The 20,552-nt window shown below is 34.6% G+C and overlaps 1 protein-coding gene across 12 annotated transcripts in view; it reads left to right on the top strand.

Moving 5' to 3' along the window:
• The window catches only part of ECT2 (epithelial cell transforming 2), a gene marked incomplete at both ends in the record, with an annotated part of 66,577 nt that overhangs the window by 22,382 nt on the left and 23,643 nt on the right, over nucleotides 1-20,552 (top strand). For all 12 annotated transcript variants that reach the window (XM_084231824.1, XM_084231821.1, XM_084231819.1 and 9 more), the window contains 7 exons: nucleotides 5,408-5,476; nucleotides 6,506-6,616; nucleotides 7,224-7,320; nucleotides 10,377-10,458; nucleotides 16,023-16,101; nucleotides 16,272-16,391; nucleotides 20,013-20,151. In XM_084231824.1, coding sequence (XP_084087950.1) covers nucleotides 5,408-5,476; nucleotides 6,506-6,616; nucleotides 7,224-7,320; nucleotides 10,377-10,458; nucleotides 16,023-16,101; nucleotides 16,272-16,391; nucleotides 20,013-20,151 — 697 coding nt within the window. The remainder of the gene's footprint in view (nucleotides 1-5,407; nucleotides 5,477-6,505; nucleotides 6,617-7,223; nucleotides 7,321-10,376; nucleotides 10,459-16,022; nucleotides 16,102-16,271; nucleotides 16,392-20,012; nucleotides 20,152-20,552) is intronic.

Here is a 20,552-nt window from a genome sequence, read left to right as displayed (position 1 = left end):
AGTTAGATCATGTGATATTTGTTTTTCCTCTGTCTGACTTATATTACATAACACTCTCTGCATTCACTGATGTTGGCACAGATGTTATAATTTCCTTTTTTAAATCGCTGAATAATGTTCCATTTTATGCAAGTATGTGCCGCATAACAACATTTTAGACACCCACCATACATATGTTGGTGGTACATATTATATATGTAGCCTGGATGTATAGGCTAACTATCTAAATTGGTGCAGTTTTACTTTGTGATATTCACATAACTATAAATTCTCCTAATAATGCATTTCTCAGAATATCCTCTTCTCATTTAGTGGCACATAACTTTATACCATCTTCTTTTTATCCATCAGTGAACACTTAAGTTCTTTCCTTGTCTTAGTTGTCAGTGATACACTATTGCTTCTTGATCATGCTGTAAACAAGTAATCTATGTAAATGTATCAAATTTGTACTTTTTCATATCCCACCTATACAGAATTTCTAAAAACTACCAACGTCAGTATTTATAGTATCATATAGTGGTTAAGGATATGGACAATGGAATAAAACAATTTTGGTATGGTGTTAGGTGGCTTTATCTTCAACTTTCTTACCTAAAATAGGAGTAATAGTATGGGTGGTTGTAAACTTTTAAAAAAAAGTTTATATACATTACTAAACGTAGTGCCTGACACTGAACATTAAATAATGCCTTTCATATTAATAATAAACTAAATTCAAAATTTGAGTAATGTTCAGAAGTTTTATGAAGGTTTAGAACTGTTTTTTACCTGTAGGTTTCTGGCTGTTAATGTTTGCTGAATGATGGTCATGTTACTTTGAAATATGAGAGTATTTCACTGGGATTCAGTGCATTTCCTCATCTAGACTTTATGTGGACACTTTTAGACTTTCCTCCAAGGACTGATGTGCTGATACTTAGGTTAGATGAGAATTTTTTTTTTTAAAGATTTGTTTATTTATGCATACAAGTACTGGGGTGTAGGCCAAAGTTTGGGGTGTGCATGTGAGAAAGGATTCACTAGAGACAGTGTGGGGAGTAGAGCAGGTGCATGCACTAATCCACTGTGCAGGGGAGCAGTGGACAAGACAGGAGAGGTCTGCTGTGCCATGTGGGTAGCTCCCTGGCTGGCTTTGGATCGAACTTGTGTTGCAGAGGCTGTGCATAGCTTCACAGAGCTGTGCTTAACCCTTTGTATCACAAGGGAAGCCCCAAGATGATGATTTTTGAAGTTAGTAACATTTGTCTTTTCCTGTGTGCACATTTTTCCTTTTCAGTACTAGTCAACACTGGTTCTTGATGTGCAAATGCCTACTTTTATATGGAATTAAGATGAAAATAATAAGAAGGCATTGGTGGGAGTACTTTTTATTACTATGTTTATCTTTTGTTAATTTAGTGTGAATCTCAGGGTACCTTCTTGTTTAAGGAACAGATATACTGGGGAATCTGACAGTTTGTTCCATTGTGCAGTGAACTTGGGGAACTCAACTGCCAGTCTGATTCTCTATTTTTGTTGAGGAATTGTAGTATACATCAAATGGAATCTGGAGTCAAATTTGAATTTGAATATTGGTTCATGACTGTGATTTGGGGCAAAGTACTTAAATCATTGTAAGCCTTTTCCTCTGTTACTTAGTTCTAAGCTAGCAGTTGATTAAGGCAGAAATCTTTGGTCAGCAAATATTAGGAATTAAATGTTACCCAGAAACAGAGTAGACTGTTTTTTATAGTACCTACAGAATATTTTGCCATCTGTGAGCATTGTTCTTACATAATTATATACAGCCATCCTGTATGTTTACACTTTAAAGCTTACCACAGGGTTATGTGTTAGAGCCAGAAGTTTTTTCTGTATTCCATCACAGTTTTCCAAATATCCTCTCTACTCTAAATACATAGTAAAATATAGCTAATAATAGGTTATTGAACACTACCTTTTAGGGATGCTTCTAAGTGCTATATAGCTATGTAAGTATTAACTAATTAAGGGGCTTCCCTCCTGACTCAGGGGGTTAAGTCTCAGCACTATGAAGTTAGCCAAAGCCACTGCAGCATGAGTTCAATCCCCAGCCAAGGAGCTAACCCACATGGTGTAGCAGACCTCTCCTGTCTCTCCTGCTGCTCCACTAAGCATTGTATTTCAGTCAATCTACCTGTTCTGCTCCCCACTCTGTCTCTGGTGAATACGCTCATCACCTGCCCTTCTGGTCTGTATCCCAGGTCTTGTATGCATAAATAAATAAATATTTTTTAAAAATAAGTATTAACTAATTTAATCATTATTTCAGATAGTAAAATATTGTTTCTTTTAGGCTGATATAATACTTTTACTTAGAGTTCCTTTTTATGCTATTGGAAATAATTTTTCCCCCTTTGGAACTTTTCTGAATTTGCTAGCATATGACAGTGGTTCTTGAATTATTTGGTCTCAGGATTACCTTACACTCTTTAAAATTATTGAAGAACCTTTGTTTATGTGGGATTTATCAATCATTATTAACTGTATTGAAATTTTAAAAATAAAGTATTTTTAAAGATGCATCAATTTTTTAAACGTTATTGAGGTACATTTTACATGTCTACACATAAATTTATTTCAAATATATAATTCATTGCTTTTAATAACTTTTAACAAGTGATTTAACTATCACCATAAATCTATTATATTACATTTCCATCCCTCCCAACATGATTTTTTAAAGATTTATTTATTTATTTATTTATTTATTTATTTATTTATTTATTTATTTATTTATACACGCACTGGGTACAGTCAGAAGCACAGGAGGGCGAGAGAATTCACTAGAGCCAGAGCGGGGAGCAGAGCAGGCAGAAGGATGGAAGGACACTGCTGAGGGGAGCAGCGGGCAGCAGGAGAGGTCTGCGCGCCATGCGGGACCCTGCTTCAGTGGCCGGGGAGCAGCTGGGGATCGAACCGGCGCTGCAGAGGCTGCGGGCAGCTTCACAACCCAGCGCTCAACTGCTGTGCCACCGGGAGGCCCCAATATGATTTTTTTTATGCCCATTTATAGTTCATCTCCATCTTGGTCCTACTCGAGACAATCACTGGACTATTTTCTGTCTCTATGAATTTACCTTTTTTTTGAATTTCAAATTGTACTATGTGGTGTCTTATATGAGACTTCATTCACTTAGCATGTTTTTGAATTTCGTTTATGGATGTAGGTTCACATTTCTCCACATTGTTGTTTTTTAATCTTTTTTTTTTTTTAAAGATTTATTCATGCATACAAGAACCAGGGTACAGGCCAGATGTGTGGGAGGGTGAGAGGATTCACCAGAGACAGAGAGGGGAACAGAGCAGGCAGACTGACTGAAATACACTGAGGGGAGCAGTGGGCGAATCCGGAGCGGTCTGCCATGCCATGTGGGTATCTGTCTCTGGCTGGCCTGGATGGAACCCGCACCGCAGAGGCTGCGGACAGCCTCACAGCGCTGCGCTCAACCGCCTGCATCACCAATGAGGCTCTCTCCACATTTTTGTCAGTATACCTTCTTTTTAATAGCCATTTTGTGAAATGAAGCCATATTTCATTGTGATTTTGGTTTGCATTTCCATAGTGATTAGTGATGTTAACTTCTTTCATATACTTACTAGCTATTTGTATAATATCTTTAGTGAAATGCATGCTTAGATCTGTAGCCCATTTTTTGATTGGGTTGCTTGTTATCTTAATGGAGTTGTCAGTGTTCTCTTTAAATTCTAGATACAAATGCTTGATCAGTTATGTGTTTTGCTTGTATTTTCTTCCCCACTGTTGTCTTTTCATTTTTTTAATGGTGTCTTTAAATTATGTTTTTAATTGTGTTGAGGTCCCATTTATACTTTTTCCTTTTATTTACTGTGCTTTTGATGTCATAGAAATTTTTGCCTAGTCCAAGGTTTTGAAGATTTTCTCCTGTGTTTTCTTCTAAAAGTCGTACCATTGCAGCTTTCATACTTAGGGCTATAGCCCATTTTCAATTCATTTTTGAGTGAGGTGAGGTTTTAAATTTACCTGTGGATACTTTGAGAGCATCTGAAATAAGAGGCTCTACTTATTGATTTCTACTTGTTTTATAACATATAGATGGTGTACCAACTGTTTATATTACATTATTCTTTTGCCAAAAGTTTAATTTCTATCCATCACCATACAATTAACAGCTTTTATTTTACCCACCCCACTTCTCCCTTCTGAAAACTATTGTTTTGTTCTTATAGTCTGGGCATTTGTTTTTAATTTGTGTTGTTAGTTTATCTGTCACATGAGTAAAATCATGTGGCATTTGTCTTTCATTTCACTTTGCATAGTGCTCTCCAGGTCCATTCATGTTGTTGCAAATGGCAGAATTTCATCTTTTTTTTTTATAGTTGCATAATATTTTATTGTGTATATGTCTTATCTTCTTAATCTATTCATCTATAGAGAGACTCTGAGGTCATTTCCAATTCTTGGCTGTTGTGACTAATGTTGCTATTAACATGGAAGTGCGTGTATCTCTTTTTAATTAGTGCTTTCATATTCCTCAAATACCCAGTAGTAGGATAATTGGATCATATGGTCTCGAGGGGTTTTCATCCTATTTTCCATAATAGCTGTACCAGTCTACAGTTCCACCAACAGAAGGGTTCCAGGTTCCCTTTTCTCTGCATGCTCACCTAACACTTGTTGTTTCTTGTCTTTTTTGATTGTAACAGGTGTGAAGTGATGCTTCTTTGTGATTTTTGATTTGCATTTCTATAATGATAAGAGATGCTGAACTTCTTTTCATGTGACAAATAAATTTTGAGATAGTGATTGAAGAGTTTTGTTCACCTGGATTAGCAAACTATGATCAATGGACCAAATCCACCCAGTTTTAGGATTTGGATAAAGTTTTGCTGATATTAGTAAAGAAAGTTTTATTGGCACACAGCCACAGTTAATAGTTAATGTCTGTCGCTACTTCCACTCTGTAGAGACACTTACGACAGAAACCCTATGGCCTACTTAACATATTTACCATCTGCTCCTTTAAAGTTTGCTGACCTCTGTGATAAGTTTCCAGTGACTGATGTTAAATAAGATGCTTCAACAGCTGTTTTGAAACTAGTTTCTATAATTAATAATACCAAATAAGCCTTATATTAATAGTAAGATGTTGAACTATCCCATCATATTGAGAAGTTAGACTTTGTCTTATTAACTTGATATATTATGTTTATTTTCCTAATATTTTGAATGTTTTTTCCATAGTGAAAAATCTGATTCTTTATTGAGGAGAAAAAAATGTGTTATTGTTTTGCATATCAAATTAAGACACTTTAAATCCCACTTTCAAATGAATGTTTTGAAAAGTATAAAAAGATAGTCAGGGAACCATCAAGTTCACAAGTATTTTGATTTGTATTCTTTCAGGATGACCTTGAAGACCTTATTGTTAATTGGGACGAGAGCAAAAGCATTGGTGACATCTTTCTTAAATATGTAAGTATTTTTTCTTTAAGTTTTTGGATTCAAGTATTTGATTAGGGACTGGCGTGGAATGAAAATTACCTCTTTAAATGAGAGAGTGTAAAACTTTGACATAGTTGTATTTGTAAAATACATTGGCAATGTTCTTGTCTTATGAAATGTGCTTTTTATATATAGTTGAATCCTTTCTTTATAACCCTAGGTCATTAAGAACACTAATTTTACATACCCAGTTATTTGCTCTTCAAAAATGGCCAGAGATGATTTTTTTGAAATTTTCTGTAATTTTTAATTCTTCTCTCAGTTGACTGTTTGCTCTGTACAGAAATTTCTAAGGAACTGCCATATCTTTAATAGGATAAGAATCATATAGCTTAAGTTTATCAAATAAAGTAAATTCATTTTGAAGAAGTGCTGTGAATAGGATTTGTAAGTTTCAGTCAGTGCCTTAGTTTGTGGGACATTTACTCTGTTTTCAGTGACCTTCAATTTCCTTGCATACATCTCTTAGATTTTTTATTTTGGTGGGCTTAGAAGTCCAAATATATCAGTTATTGTAACATATGTTCTTGATACCTCAGAGTCTACTTAATTAGCAATTAGCAAAGACATTTTCCTTTTTTTTTTTTTGATTCACTTTATTGGGTAGTATAATAGGTTTTTAAATAGTGGTTTGGATCCTTTAATAATAACATGTTTTTGTGTGCTCATAAATCAACTCTTCTAATTACCATATTATGAACTCAGTGATTTTAGAACTTTGCCATGCTTGTGTCAATACTTTAAACTTTAATACATTTTTATTTTTCTCTGGATTTTTTGCTTTTCAGGTTTAGACTGTGTACTAGTTATTCTCTTTAGCAGTTAACTCTTTATTGAGAATTTTATTTTAAAAAATTCTGCATTTAACTTGAGCAGAAATTTATTTTAAACTTTTCTTTGCATCTAGTCTCAGGTTATGCCTACTGATTATTCAGCCTTAAAATTTCATTATCTGAGGGTGGCATGCATAACAAATTATTTCTTTTTTCTTATTCTTAGTCAAAAGATTTGGTAAAAACCTATCCTCCCTTTGTAAACTTCTTTGAGATGAGCAAGGAAACAATTATTAAATGTGAAAAACAGAAACCAAGATTTCATGCTTTTCTGAAGGTAATGTATTTTTCTTTCAATTGGAAATTTATGAATAGTTTTTGAAGAAGTTAATTAAAATTACAAAGAATTAAGTAAATACTGTCAGTAAAAATATATCCATGTGGGAACACCTTAATGTTATCTGTTAATTTTAGTTGTTTGGTGTCAGTGATGGTTAACTTCAGAAAATTTGATGACATATTAAGTAGCAGGGTACAAAAGACTTCTGAGAGAATGAGAATGTTGTATATGGTTATTATTATGTTATTATTTTTTAAGTTATACACCAAAAATTTACAGTGAAATATTGTTTGACTTTAATGATTTCCCCCCTCCCCCAACAGTGTCTTGCTTTTTTTATCCCATGGTATCAGACTTAAGAGAAACCTAAAATGAAATATTTATGGAGTGTGTAGAGGAACTCGCTGTTTAAGATGTTAACTCTTGGCTAGTTAGTAGATCGTTTCAGGCCACAGTAATTTGCCAGAAAACAGCCACCATCTCATTTATCATATTTGTTCTTATTGAACACTTCTTGTGGGGGTGTTATCTAATAAATGTAGGGTATCTGATCTTTGCAGAAAACCTTTTTTTTTTAATCATTGAATAAATTTATCCTTTTCAGATAAACCAAGCTAAACCAGAATGTGGACGACAGAGCCTTGTTGAACTTCTCATTCGACCAGTACAGAGGTTACCAAGTGTTGTGTTACTTTTAAATGGTACTTATCTTATGTGTTTGCTGGCATTTGACTGTGTTTGTGGAGTTGTTTTGTTCTAAAAAGGTTGAAATTCTCATTTTCACAGATTTCAAAATTAAAATTTATCTTACATTTTAATATCTTTATGGATAATTTTAATCACTGGTGCTATAAAGTCTAAAGTGCTTTATTTGTTCTGATATCAGTTATATTTTCTAGTATTATACTTTATGTCTCTGCACTGAGTCTTACTAAATTTTGTGCTGTGTCACTAATTCAGAATCAGTTTACATCTATGTAAATACAGAATTCACCCACAGAATTACAACATGAAATGTGATTCAATTGTCTCAAGTTATTTAGTCCTTTTTCTGAATTTTAGTAAAGTTATTTATACTTGGGCTTATGCTACTTTACCCCCTTAGGTTGTACAGAAAACTATTGCAGTGACCATAACATTTATTTTAGAGCTTATACTACAGATTTGGTAATGGAGGAAAGTTTCACAGCAGAGTATTAATTTTTATTAATTAACTTCGCAGTGAAGTAAAGAATATGTGTATGCCTTACATTTAGCTGACTAAAGTAGTGAATATTTTTAGGACAATGTCAGTTTTTATATTTTGAAATTAAGTATGAAAATTAAAAATTATGTAAACAGGAACAATGTAGTAGTAATAAAGCATTTTGATCCTGTACCTTTAATTTTAACTGCAGTAGTATATATAGCAAATAAGGAGGCTAATTTTATAACTGTTAGAGATCTATTGTTTTCTTTTTTTTTTTTTTTTTTTATAGAGGCATGCTTTATTTATTTGTTTGCTGGTTTGTTTGTTTTGTTTATACATGCACTGGGTACAGTCAGAAGCGCGGGAGGGTGAGAGAATTCACCAGAGCCAGAGCGGGGAGCAGAGCAGGCAGAAGGACCGAAGTACACTGCTAAGGGGAGCAGCGGGCGGCAGGAGAGGTCTGCACGCCATGTGGGACCCTCCTCTGGTGGCCGGGGAGCAGCCGGGGATCGAACCGGCGCCGCAGAGGCCGCGCGCAGTTTCGCAACCCAGCGCTCAACCGCTGCGCCACCGGGGAGGCCCAGAGATCTATTGTTTTCTTTAAAATATTTTGGTTAATGTATGAATTACAGTACTAACTTAAAAATGTGATTATTCTTAAGGTTATCTAATGGATTTTAGAATTATTACCTTATAAATTGATTTCTCATCTTTAAAAGCTATGCTGTTTTACAGATTTAAAGAGAATATATAAACAAAGAAACCTTTATTTCTTTTTTACCATTGTAGTTTATTTTTTCTTAAATTGCTGTTCATTTTTGTATAGATACTTGATTTCTCCCCTTAGGTGTAATCTCCATAAAACTCCCACCCATTATATCACCTGTGAACTGACACCATAGTTCCTTGTGCTCTTCTCTCCTGTTTTGACCCCTTTTTGTCTCCCTCACCTGCTGTTTGTCTCAGATTTATAATTTGCTAATAGTTTTGTCTTTTTTTTTTCCCTGACCCCTTGTTCGGTTTCCCTATATTCCTCCTGTAAGTGAAACCATTCAATATTTTTCTTCTTCCTTATTACTTATTTCACTGGGCATAATCCCTTCTAGCTCTATCCATATTGCTGCAAATGACATGAGTTTATCTTTTTTGATTGCTGGGTAGTATTCCACTGTGTATATATACCACACCTTTTTTTAAAAAAAAAGATTTATTTATTTATGCATATGAGACCTGGGCTACAGGCCAGAGGTATGGGGTGGGGGGCGATGGTGAGAGAATTAACCAGAGACATTGGGAAACAGAATAGGTGGATTGTTTGAAATACACTCTTGAGGGGCAGCAGCAGGTGAGACAGGAAAGGTCTGCTTCACCATGTGGGTTAGCTCTCTGACCAGGGATTGAACTTGTGCTGCAGTGGCTTTGGATAGCTTCATAGTGCTGAGACTTAACCCCTTGTGACACCAGGGATGCCCCCTATGCCACATCTTTTCTTTTTTTAATTTATTTTATTTATGCATACAAAAACTAGGGTGTAGGTAAGAGATATGGAGCGGGGAGAGAATTCACCAGAGACAGAGTGGGAGCAGAACAGGTGGCTCTATGGAAATATGCTGCTGAGGGGAGCAGTGGGTAAGACTGGAGAAGTCTGCTGCACCATGTGGGTTAGTTGGTGCAGCAGACCTCTGGGGATCGAACTCACGCCGCAGTGGCGATAGCTTGATAGCACTGAGACTTTAACCCCTTTGCCACCAGGGAGACCCTATACCACATCTTCTTGATCCAGTCATCTAAACAAAGAAATCTTTCAACTTTACAGAGTAGAGTGGGTTTTTCTCCCTTATTATCTTCTTTATCGTTCCATTAAGTACTGGTAGAATTCCATTAAAAAATGTTGCCATGATTAAAATGAATTCCATGTATAAGTGTTTGTTCTAGCCTTTGAAAAGATTAGGTGGACATGGTACTAGAGAGCCATTAGATGGACCATGGCATAGAGAACATTATAAAAGAACCTGGAGAAGAAGAGTCAGAGTATAAGCATCTCATGAAGTTGTACCTACACTAAACAAAATCTGCTCTTAAGAGCACTGAATGCTCTCTGTGTTGGAGCCACGGGCTTCAATATAAAATATGACATACCTGATTTTTCAGCTGTTTGAGGATCATGTATTTTCATTCAACATATATAGAATGTGAGGAGTCTGTAAGTTTCCACACTTTACTGGAAGAAAATTAAAACAGTCATGTAAGAAAACCTGTGTATTATATATATATATATATAAAATATATATTACACATAGTGTATGTGTGTTTCATGTTCTGAAATTACATATATATTCTGAAAATTTAGTCATAAATGATGTGGAAACATTAACAAATGTGTTAGGACAGAATTACTAAGGGAACAATGAATAAAATTCGCTTAAATGTTAGATACTATCTTTGAAAATTAATCAGCCTGTATCTGTCAAAATGGACAGCATTTTCTGCTTTTGTTTTATTTTTAAGTCTTAGATGGAAAACTACTGAATTTCTTGTAATCATGGAAAGAACGTTTTATCATTACAGATCTTAAGAAGCATACAGCTGAAGAAAATCCTGACAAATGTACTTTAGAAAAAGCTATTGAATCACTAAAGGAGGTCATGACGTAAGTGAATTATTTCGATATTTACTATTCTAAGATTTAGAATGGAATTGATAGCCATAAATGGAAAGAAAAATATCAGTAGCAAATTTTTGTAAGATAATACCGAAATTATTTTTCTAATAGTGTAGCTATTAAAATAAGAGAAGTATTTTAAGAAAACATTAATCAAAAATAGCTGAAGATATTAAACTATGATGCATAGAGACTAAAATGATTTAAAAAATCTGAATATATTATAGATGCACTAATAAATATTCAGAACTTCCACCCCTAACCCCCTGTTCATGTAAGCAATTCAAATATAACTTGGGAATTTGGCTACGGTAAAATGAAAAGCTCTATAGTATTTTTTTACTTTTTATTTTTTCTTTTTCCCCCCCAAAAAAAATTATTTATTTATTTATGCATACAAGAACTAAGGTACAGGCCAGAGGTGCAAGGGGTGAGAGGATTCACCAGAGACGGAGTGGGTAACAGAACAGGCTAATTGACTGAAATACACTGCTGAGGGGAGCAGTGGGTGAAGCAGGAGGGGTCTGCTGTGCCATGTGGGTAGCTCCCTGGCTGGGGATTGAACTCGTCCTGCAGTGGCTGCGGACAGCTTCATAGTGCTGCAGCTTAGCCCCTTGCACCACCAAGGAGGTCCTACTTTTTATTTCTTACCTTGAATTTTATGAAATTAAACTTAAGAGATTAGTTGGAGATGTATTAAATTTATAAACTCCATGAAACTAATATGGGGAGTTTGATTATTAAATTTAGGCTACCTACTAGCTATCTAAAACATAGCTCTGGTCAGAAATGATCTCTTTAACTATTATGAACAGAAGTGAAAACTCACTATTGGCTGGTTTGGGCTTTGGCGGTCACTTTAAGTCTTAGGACTTCACGTATTAACGTTCAATAGATTTAATTAAGTGATTTCTGAAATTCTATAGGTGTTTATTTTATATGAAATCAAGTTTTTCAAAGTACTTGTAGAAAAGCAGACAATCTTTTAGAAACTTGACTAACTCTAGTGAGAGAAGGTCCAGCACTAAACTAATGCTTAAGTAGTAAATACCAGCTTCTGTTGGCTTCTGGAAAGTTGGATATTTTGTTTTTTGAACGTATCTTGAATGTTTATCATCCAACCTTCATTTTGATTTGTTATTTTGGGACCAGGACAATAGTTTTCCTCAACACTTTATATTTTAACATACCGTGATACCTTATTTACTTTGATCCTTTCAACAAACTATGAAGCAGTGTTAACATATTTTCACAAAAGAGAAAAGCAGAGAGGATGTACTTGTCCTATTTACCTGTTTAGTGTGTAGAATACCACTATGGAGTTGATGTTTTTTATTTATGTGTTAACATTTTGGTAAGCAAAATTTATATAGTAATCTTAAGTAGGGAATAGGTTAGTCATTTGACTTGTTGCCTCTATTACAATAGTGTATAGCTAGGTGTTATAGGGTTAATGAGCTAAATTGGTAAAATAATTGGTATTATTATGTCTTTCACTCCCCACCCCCCAAGATCTAAACTTTCTGAGAATTTTCGTATCTTGCTAATAATCCTTGCTCATAGATTCTCAATAAATGTTGCATGATAGGAGCTACTATTTTAATGTTGAATTGGGTGCTAATTTATAAACCTTACAGAATTTCACCAGTTCTCAATTGAGATTCTTGAACTTTTAGCTTAGAGGTTAAATGCTTATTATGGTTAATTGAAGCAACCGTAGTCTGTCAGGTAAAGGAGATAATGAGAAACCACCAATTAACTAGTCCTTGCTATTTAAGCAAACCAAGAAACCTAAAATCGGAGCGCTACTTTAGTTACACATACTTAGCTTATCAACATTAATTTGTCGCAGACAATGTAGTAAGAGCCTCAGTGTGCATGTTTGCGTGTGCATGTGTTTACACATTTAAAATAGTTTAATTTTTACATACACACACTCCTATAAAACCATCACCACTCAAGATAAAGAACATTTCTTTCCCCTTCAAAAATTCACTTTTGCCTTTTGGTAATTTTTTTTTCCTACCTCTCCCTGTCTCACCTATCTCAGGGCAATAAATGCTCTTCTTTATAGTACTATAACTTGCAAATTGTAGCATTTTATCTAAATGGACTCAGAATTTTCTCTTTTGTCTAGGAGTTTTTACTCAGCACAATTATTTCGTGATTTGTCCTTGTTTCTAATGCCAATAGTTCATTCCCATTGTTTTCATTTGTTTGGTTATACCACCATTTATTTACCCTTCATATGTTGCTATACATTTTGAATGTTTCCAGTTTTGCAAAGAGAAACTGCTTACAAATAAAGCTGCACTCATAACTTATGTTTTCATTTCTGTTGGAAGAATTCCTAGGAATACTAATGATTAGGGTCTCATTGTAGGCATAAGTATGACTTTGTAAAAAATTGCCAAGCTATTTCCAAAGCGGTTATACTATTTTACATTACCACCAAAAGTGAAAATAGTCCATGTCCTTATCAACTCTTAATATGGTCAGTTATTTTAATTTGTGACTAATAGATTTGTAGTGGCATCTCATTGTTTTGACTTGCATTTTCCCCAGTAACAAAGAATGGTGAGCATTTTTCTCCTGTGCTTATTTGCCATCCATATTTTCTTTAGCAATATACCTCTTCAAAGTTTTTGTCATTTTTTTTTATTTTTTTTTTCTGACAACTCCAAGTTTATTTATTTTTTTATTTTACATTCCTTTTTTATTTTTATTTTCCCACAATATAGGGTTTCTTCCCTCAGTGTGGTCATCATAGTTTCCCCACTTCTAAAGCACCCACTGTGTTCCACCATAGTCCATTGTGCTCTTCTCCACCCATGTTCTCCTCTCTCTCCCTCCCTTCCTGAATGCCTCAAATCTATGGTCTGCTGCAAGAGCCATCTTAAAGTTTGTCTTTGAGCCTTTGTTTGTTTTCTTATATTCCACATATAAGTGAATCCCTCTGTATCTTTCTCCTTCTGACTTCCTTCACTTAGAACAATCTCTTCCAGCTCCATCCATGCTATAGCAAATGGCATGAGTTTATCTTTTTTGATCACTAAGTAGTAGTCCATTGATAATTCTTTGTATATTCTGATTGAAAAGATTTTCACCAGTATGTGACTATGTGACTCGCAAATATTTTCTTGTAGTCTGTGACTTGCTTTTCTTTAACGGTTTCAAATAGCAGGAGCTGTAGGTTTTTATGAAGTCCAACTTATCAATGTTGTTTCAAATTCTTAATCTAATTGTCCTGGCTAGACTCTAGTACTGTGTTAAATAGAAATGTAACAACAGATACCTTGACTTCTTACTGATTCTGAGAGGAAAATATTCATTCTTTCACTATTAAGGGTGATGGCAACTGTAGGATTTTTGTAGTTTCCCTTTATTAGGTTGAGGAAGTTCTCATTTTTTTCTTTGTTGAGTATATTTATCATGAAAGGGTACTGGATTTTGTTAAATGCTTACTTTGTTGAGGTAGTCTTGTGGCTCTTTTCCTTTATTTATTCTATTTATATGTTATATTTCATTAATTGATCTTTGCATTTCAATGCCAGCTTGTATTCTTAGATAAAATCTTATGAGGTCATGGTATATAATCCTTATTATATGTTGCTGAATTCAGATTTTTGTGTTTATATTCATAAAGGATAGCAATCTATAGTTTTCTTACTTGTTTCATGTTGGGCTGTAGTTCCTCTTTACTTTTGGGGGAGACTGAAGAATTGGTATTAATTCTTCAGTTATTTGGCAGAATTCATCAGTGAATCCATTTGGTCTTGGGTTTTTTGTTGTAAGAAATTTTAAAATTACTAATTAAGTTTATTTTTATAGATGTATTCAGATTATCTTCTTGAATGTCTGTGGTTGGTTTCTTTATCAGAATTTGTGTGTTCATTTAAGCTATTTCCTAAGTTGATAAATAGTTGTCTTATAATCCACCTTGCTTCTCTAAGGCCTGTAGTGATTTCCTATCTTTTAATCCTAATTTTAGTAGTTTTGTTGATGGAATAGGCTTGGGTTCTGGTGCTCTCTGTCACAATAAAAAGCTAGTGAGTAGAGACAGGAATTGAATCTATAAGAAGCACATTTATTTAGATGGCTGGCCAGTGATCTGAGAATGGTAGACCTGTCACCCTGAAGAAATCATTCTGCCATGGTCATTGATCTGAGAAGACAGTGGGAAGAGAAAGACAAAGACAGAGACTGTTGCGGCATCTCATCTTGAGCTGGCTTTTTTATAATGACTTAAAGACAGTCATAAACAAGCAGTCCATCAGAACATCCCTGTCACAATTGATGTTTCTGGTATTCACATTCAGCCCCCAGAACTTATTACATCTTCCCGTTTATCTTGACCCTGGTACATCTGATGGCTTCAATATCCAGCACTCATTCAGGCATCATGGAGCAGGAATCTTAGTTCAACAAGTAGTTTTTTAAAAAAAAAAAAAAAACATTATTATTGGGCCTCCCTGGTGGCGCAGCGGTTGAGCGCCGGGTTGCGAAGCTGCCCTCAGCCTCTGCAGCGCTGGTTCAATCCCCGGCTGCTCCCCGGCCACCGAAGTAGAGTCCCACATGGCGCCCAGACCTCTGCTGCCGCCCGCTGCTCCCCTCAGCAGTGTACTTCAGTCCTTCTGCCTGCTCTGCTCCCTGCTCTGGCTCTGGTGAATTCTCTCACCCTCCCGCGCTTCTGACTGTACCCAGTGCATGTATAAATAAATTAAATCTTAAAAAAACAAAAAAAAAGAATAGTACTGGAAAAATGATATTTAAGAAAACAGATTATTAGTCATATAATGTGTATATGCAACCTATACTATGTAAGTGCAGATTTCTATACTAGGTGTGGTGCCTTTCCTTTCCTCCCTAGGCCCTATCAATTTTAGCTTTCTTCCTCTCTTTGTCAGCCTACCTAAAGTTTGTCAGCTTTATTGATCTTTTCAGGGAACCACCTTTTGGCATTGTCACTTTTCCTCCATTATTTTTATATCCTCATTAATTTCCAATCTAATCTTTATGATTTCCTTCTATTTATTTTACATTTAGTTATTTTGTGTCTTAAAATAGAAGGCTAGGTTATTGTGTTGAGATCTTTTTCTTGTTATATGCATTTATAATTATAAATGTCCCTAAATGATACTTAGGTTACATTGTTTCTTTATATTTTGATGTTTTTTTGTTTTTTTTTTTTTCCAAGCAGAAGGATATTTCCTTCTTACTCCATTTTGTCTGTGTGCATTAGACTTAGTTTTTGTTTCAATGAAATGATTAAACATAGGACTTGGGAACAACTTGCATAAAACCTCAATTGACTTAGAATTTCTCTCAACCTGGTTTGTACATGTTTATTTTAGAAAGGGTATAACAAATGTAATAAAACATACTTTAATGAAACATTCTATAGATATTTTTAATGTACTGGGATACTTTTAGAGAATATTTTAACTGATTCAATTATCAAAAGTAACAGATTCACATGGAAGGACTTTTGTGACAAGCGATTTAGTTTTCATATTCTGTGATGTTTTAAAAATAACCTGATTGATTTTCAGGCATATTAATGAGGATAAAAGAAAAACAGAAGCACAAAAACAAATTTTTGATGTTGTTTATGAAGTTGATGGATGCCCGGTAAGTATACAGTTTTGATGATTGTAAATTTATTTTTTCTTTGTTGTTATTTAGATTCTACAGTTTTAATATGAATAGACTCTTTATATCATTTTCTCTTAGATTATAACTTTTTAAAAGTTATAATAACAAAAGTAATCTTTTGTTATTAATATTTTCAATCTACACAGGCTAATCTTTTGTCTTCTCATCGAAGTTTGGTACAAAGAGTTGAAACAATTTCTCTAGGTGAGCACCCCTGCGACAGAGGAGAACAAGTAACTCTCTTTCTCTTCAATGACTGCCTAGAGGTAAAGTTGTACTTAATATAATTAACATTGCTGATTTGTGTGATTTCTTGAATATTTAAAACCAAACTTTGAAGTATAATATACAAGATCAGAGTAAAATGAACTCAGATAATTGCATGTTTTTCATTAACACCAATTGCTGGGGTTTAATACTGTTAATAAGTGTTTTAAGAAAGCTTAATATTAAAAAGTATGATAAATTTCCATGTCCTTAAATCCAAGTAGAAATGAAAATTTATTTCCATGCAAATCACTGCTTAGCTTAAGAATCTTAGGGAGCTTCTGTCTATATTTATTAAGATTCACAAAATAATTGTGAAGATTTCTTTTTGAAATTTAAGTAGATTTTTCTAGGAAGGAAAAGTCAATGTTTTAATGAAGATAACTTTGATTATTTAATATTATGACTTAAAAGCCTCTGATTCTAACTTAAGTCATTTGATTTTAGAGTGAGTGAGTTAGTATTTAGATGGGGTGCAGAGATTCTAATTCTGAAATTCTCATCTAAGTTAAAAAATTTTCCCCATCTTGGGCTTCCCCAGTGGCGCAGCGGTTGAGCACTGGGTTGTGAAGCTGCCCGCAGCCTCTGCAGCGCCGGTTCGATCCCCGGCTGCTCCCCGGCCACCGGGGGAGGGTCCCACATGGCGCGCAGACCTCTCCTGCCGCCCGCTGCTCCCCTCAGCAGTGTACTTCGGTCCTTCTGCCTGCTCTGCTCCCCGCTCTGGCTCTGGTGAATTCTCTCACTTTCCCTCGCCTCTGACTGTACCCAATGCTTGTATAAATAAATAAATAAATCTTTAAAAAAAAAAAAAAAAAAGAAAAGAAAAATTGTAAAAAAAAAAATTTTCCCCATCTTGCCCCTGTGGACAACTGACATTTTGTGCTTTTTCAACTCTTTTATAAATCTTTTAATAATGTATCTTTAAGCAACTGTAAACAGTCTAATTGGGGGTGTAAAGGAATATATTTTCCTTCATCTCAGGAGAGAGAGGTGTTCATTTTGTTAAGACAGACATTAGCCAGAAGACTCACTTGATATTCCATAGCTTTTTGTTGGTTTCTTTAAAGTGATTCGATGTGTTACCTTTTTCTTTCATACTTTTCTACTTTTCTTGAAGTTCTGTTCTCTTTTACCATGTATATTATTAAGATACAAAGGATTCTTAGAGAACAAGCCATTTACAATAGTAGGTGTAATAAAATACCAGAATTACTTGCATTAAATGCAGAGGTTTGTTTTTATGAGATTAATGAAAAGTGATATTTTTATTTAATCATTAATATCACAAAACACAAAAGTGAAAATACTATATCAGTTGATCATACCCTGAACTGAGAAAGCCATAAAAAGTTATGAGGCATATAATTTTGAACTACTTGTCTCTCCATAACAACTTTAGCCTTCTCTGTCTTTGAAAACAGAGGCAAGGTGGAGTCAGTTCTCAGTCATTTTATCTGAATTTGCATTATCATAGGGTTTTACTGTACTTGGTTATTCAGTACTTATTTGTTTGCTTTTTTTTTTTTTCTTTTAGGTTTTTTTCCTCTTTTTTTTTTTTCTTCAATTTTTTTTTTTTTTTTAATAGAGGCATGCTTTATTTATTTGTTTGCTGGTTTGTTTGTTTGTTTGTTTTGTTTATACATGCACTGGGTACAGTCAGAAGTGCGGGAGGGTGAGAGAATTCACCAGAGCCAGAGCGGGGAGCAGAGCAGGCAGAAGGACCGAAGTACACTGCTGAGGGGAGCAGCGGGCGGCAGGAGAGGTCTGCACGCCATGTGGGACCCTCCTCCGGTGGCCGGGGAGCAGCCGGGGATCGAACCGGCACTGCAGAGGCCGCGCGCAGTCTCGCAACCCAGCGCTCAACCGCTGCGCTACCGGGGAGGCCCCAGGTTTTTTTCCTCTTGAAATCCCTAAGACAGCTCCATCTGATAGATTGGGGGTTTTCTGTACTTCCTTGCTAATCTGTTCTGGTTTTTATCTTCTTAATTCTGATAAGAGTTGTGGCTTACTTTATGTTTTTGATCTTATTCCCCCTTCAAATTCTGTGAAGTCTTCTGTAACTGACTTACTGACTTACCTCCACTTTAATTTCTGCCACTGGTCATTCCTTGTAGCTTCCAAACCTATTATGTGATACCCTGGACTCTCCTTTCCTTTGCTGTCCTGAATTTGGTCACCTTTTGTTGTACTCTCTTGGCTTTCCCTAGTCTCAGAATCACATTAATTGAAGTGGCTCTGTTTCTAAAAATAGCTTTGTACCTCCAGATTAATAATCCTAAACTCTTACTGTAACTTGTTTGTATTTAAAAAAAAATATTTGGAATGAGGAATATAGTAAAAGAAACATTTTAAGATAGGTAATATTTATAGTGACTTCTTAAATTTGATAAGTGATTTTTTTACTGAAATTAAACTAAGGATTTAATGATATATTTTTTCTTTTTATATCTTCTCTGTGTTTTACCTTGATGTATTAGCATTTATGTTATCAATATTAACACCAGTTTCCTTTTTAAAAATGAACTTTAATTCATTTATATTGCATAGGAAATTAATTTTAAAGTATATTTCAGGTATTACAGTAGAAACATTTAACAAAGAGCTCTTGCTTAGTTTCATTATACTAATGTAAATGAACGCTTCATATTTGATCGTTCGCATAGGTCTGTGTCATATTTCTGCTTCAGTGTGAATATGATACTAATTGCCCTCTGATCTTTTCTCATTAGCCAACACCAGGTAGTACATTTTCCAGCCATACTTTGTCATATTCATGATGTAACCAATCAATATCAATTCATTAAGTAACTTAATCTAATTCATTTTGTGTTAATGTCTTTCAGTTGATAATTATAAACACAAAAAAGATGTTCTTTTGAAAAGACAAAAGTGGTATCCTAGGCTTTCATGGAAATGAAAACAATATATTTAAAAGACTAAAATTCACAGAACTCAAGTATATCATGAATTGTAAAAGTGCTGTTTTGTTCCTTTCTTTTCCATTGTTAATTTACCTATTGTCTTTTGCATGAGTTCCCAGTTTAGATATAGTTATATGCTGACAGCACCTAGAGTTTATAATTTGCACTATTTGTTTAATCTGTTATTTAGTTCTTTAATCTTCCTCATTCTTAATAATCTTTAAATATGAGAGCCAGAATTATTTCTGTGAGTCACTCCTTAATCCTCAGCGCCTTACCCAAGAGCTGAGATAATTGTGAATTCTGCTCTTGAACTGATATCTGTTATCTTGAATATATGTTATCTTGAATACAAGACAGATTCCAAAGCAACTTTCCTTTCCTGAATTCAAGATTTCTCTGTCCTTTGATCCCATTACTTAGCACGTTCACACCTCTAGGACCTTTTGCATAGACTCTATCCCTTGGCTCATTTCCTGACTTGAGTTCTACACATATAAATAGGAGCAATTTTGATTACATGTAAAAATTTGTCACATACTAACTTTGCTTTTTATCACAGTAATTCTGGAATGACTAACGGTCAAATGAGCTGCATGTGACCTCTTAGAGATTTATGCGACTAGTGCCATTTCTTAAGTATTTTGTCATTATTCATATTCATATTACTAACTGACTTTTTTTCCTCTCTATAATCAGATAGCAAGAAAACGACACAAGGTTATTGGTACTTTTAGGAGTCCTCATGGCCATACCCGACCTCCGGCTTCTCTTAAGCATATTCACCTAATGCCTCTTTCTCAAATTAAGAAGGTGCTGGACATAAGGGAGACAGAAGGTATGCCCATTGAATGAACTGTTGGCTAAATAAAAATTGTTTTAGTTTATTATAGATTTGATTTACTCCCTTATGTTTTTTTGTTTGTTTTTGTTTTTAACTGGTAGATTGTCTTTAGTTTTGGTTAGTTCTGGTAAAGTCATTGTTCTTATACTTTTATTCCTTGTCTAGGAACTGGCTTGATTTTTCAATTTTTCAAATGAAAATGCTGTAGGATATCTTTATCCTTTAAGAAGTTTCAAAGAGTTTAAATGTATACCAGACAAAATAGTAGCCTAGCCTGACCTCCCACAATATAGCTGATTTTTATTCCTTTAGCATTTAAAAGAAATATATTACCTGTGTTCCATATTGTATACCTTACCTGTTAACAATGGTTGAACAACTAGGATAGGGCCAGC

The sequence above is a fragment of the Talpa europaea genome (assembly GCF_964194135.1).
Source record: "Talpa europaea genome assembly, chromosome: 4".
NCBI classification, from domain to species: domain Eukaryota; kingdom Metazoa; phylum Chordata; class Mammalia; order Eulipotyphla; family Talpidae; genus Talpa; species Talpa europaea.
Note: the sequence above shows the minus strand (reverse complement) of the source record. Positions and strands in the feature narration are given on the sequence as shown.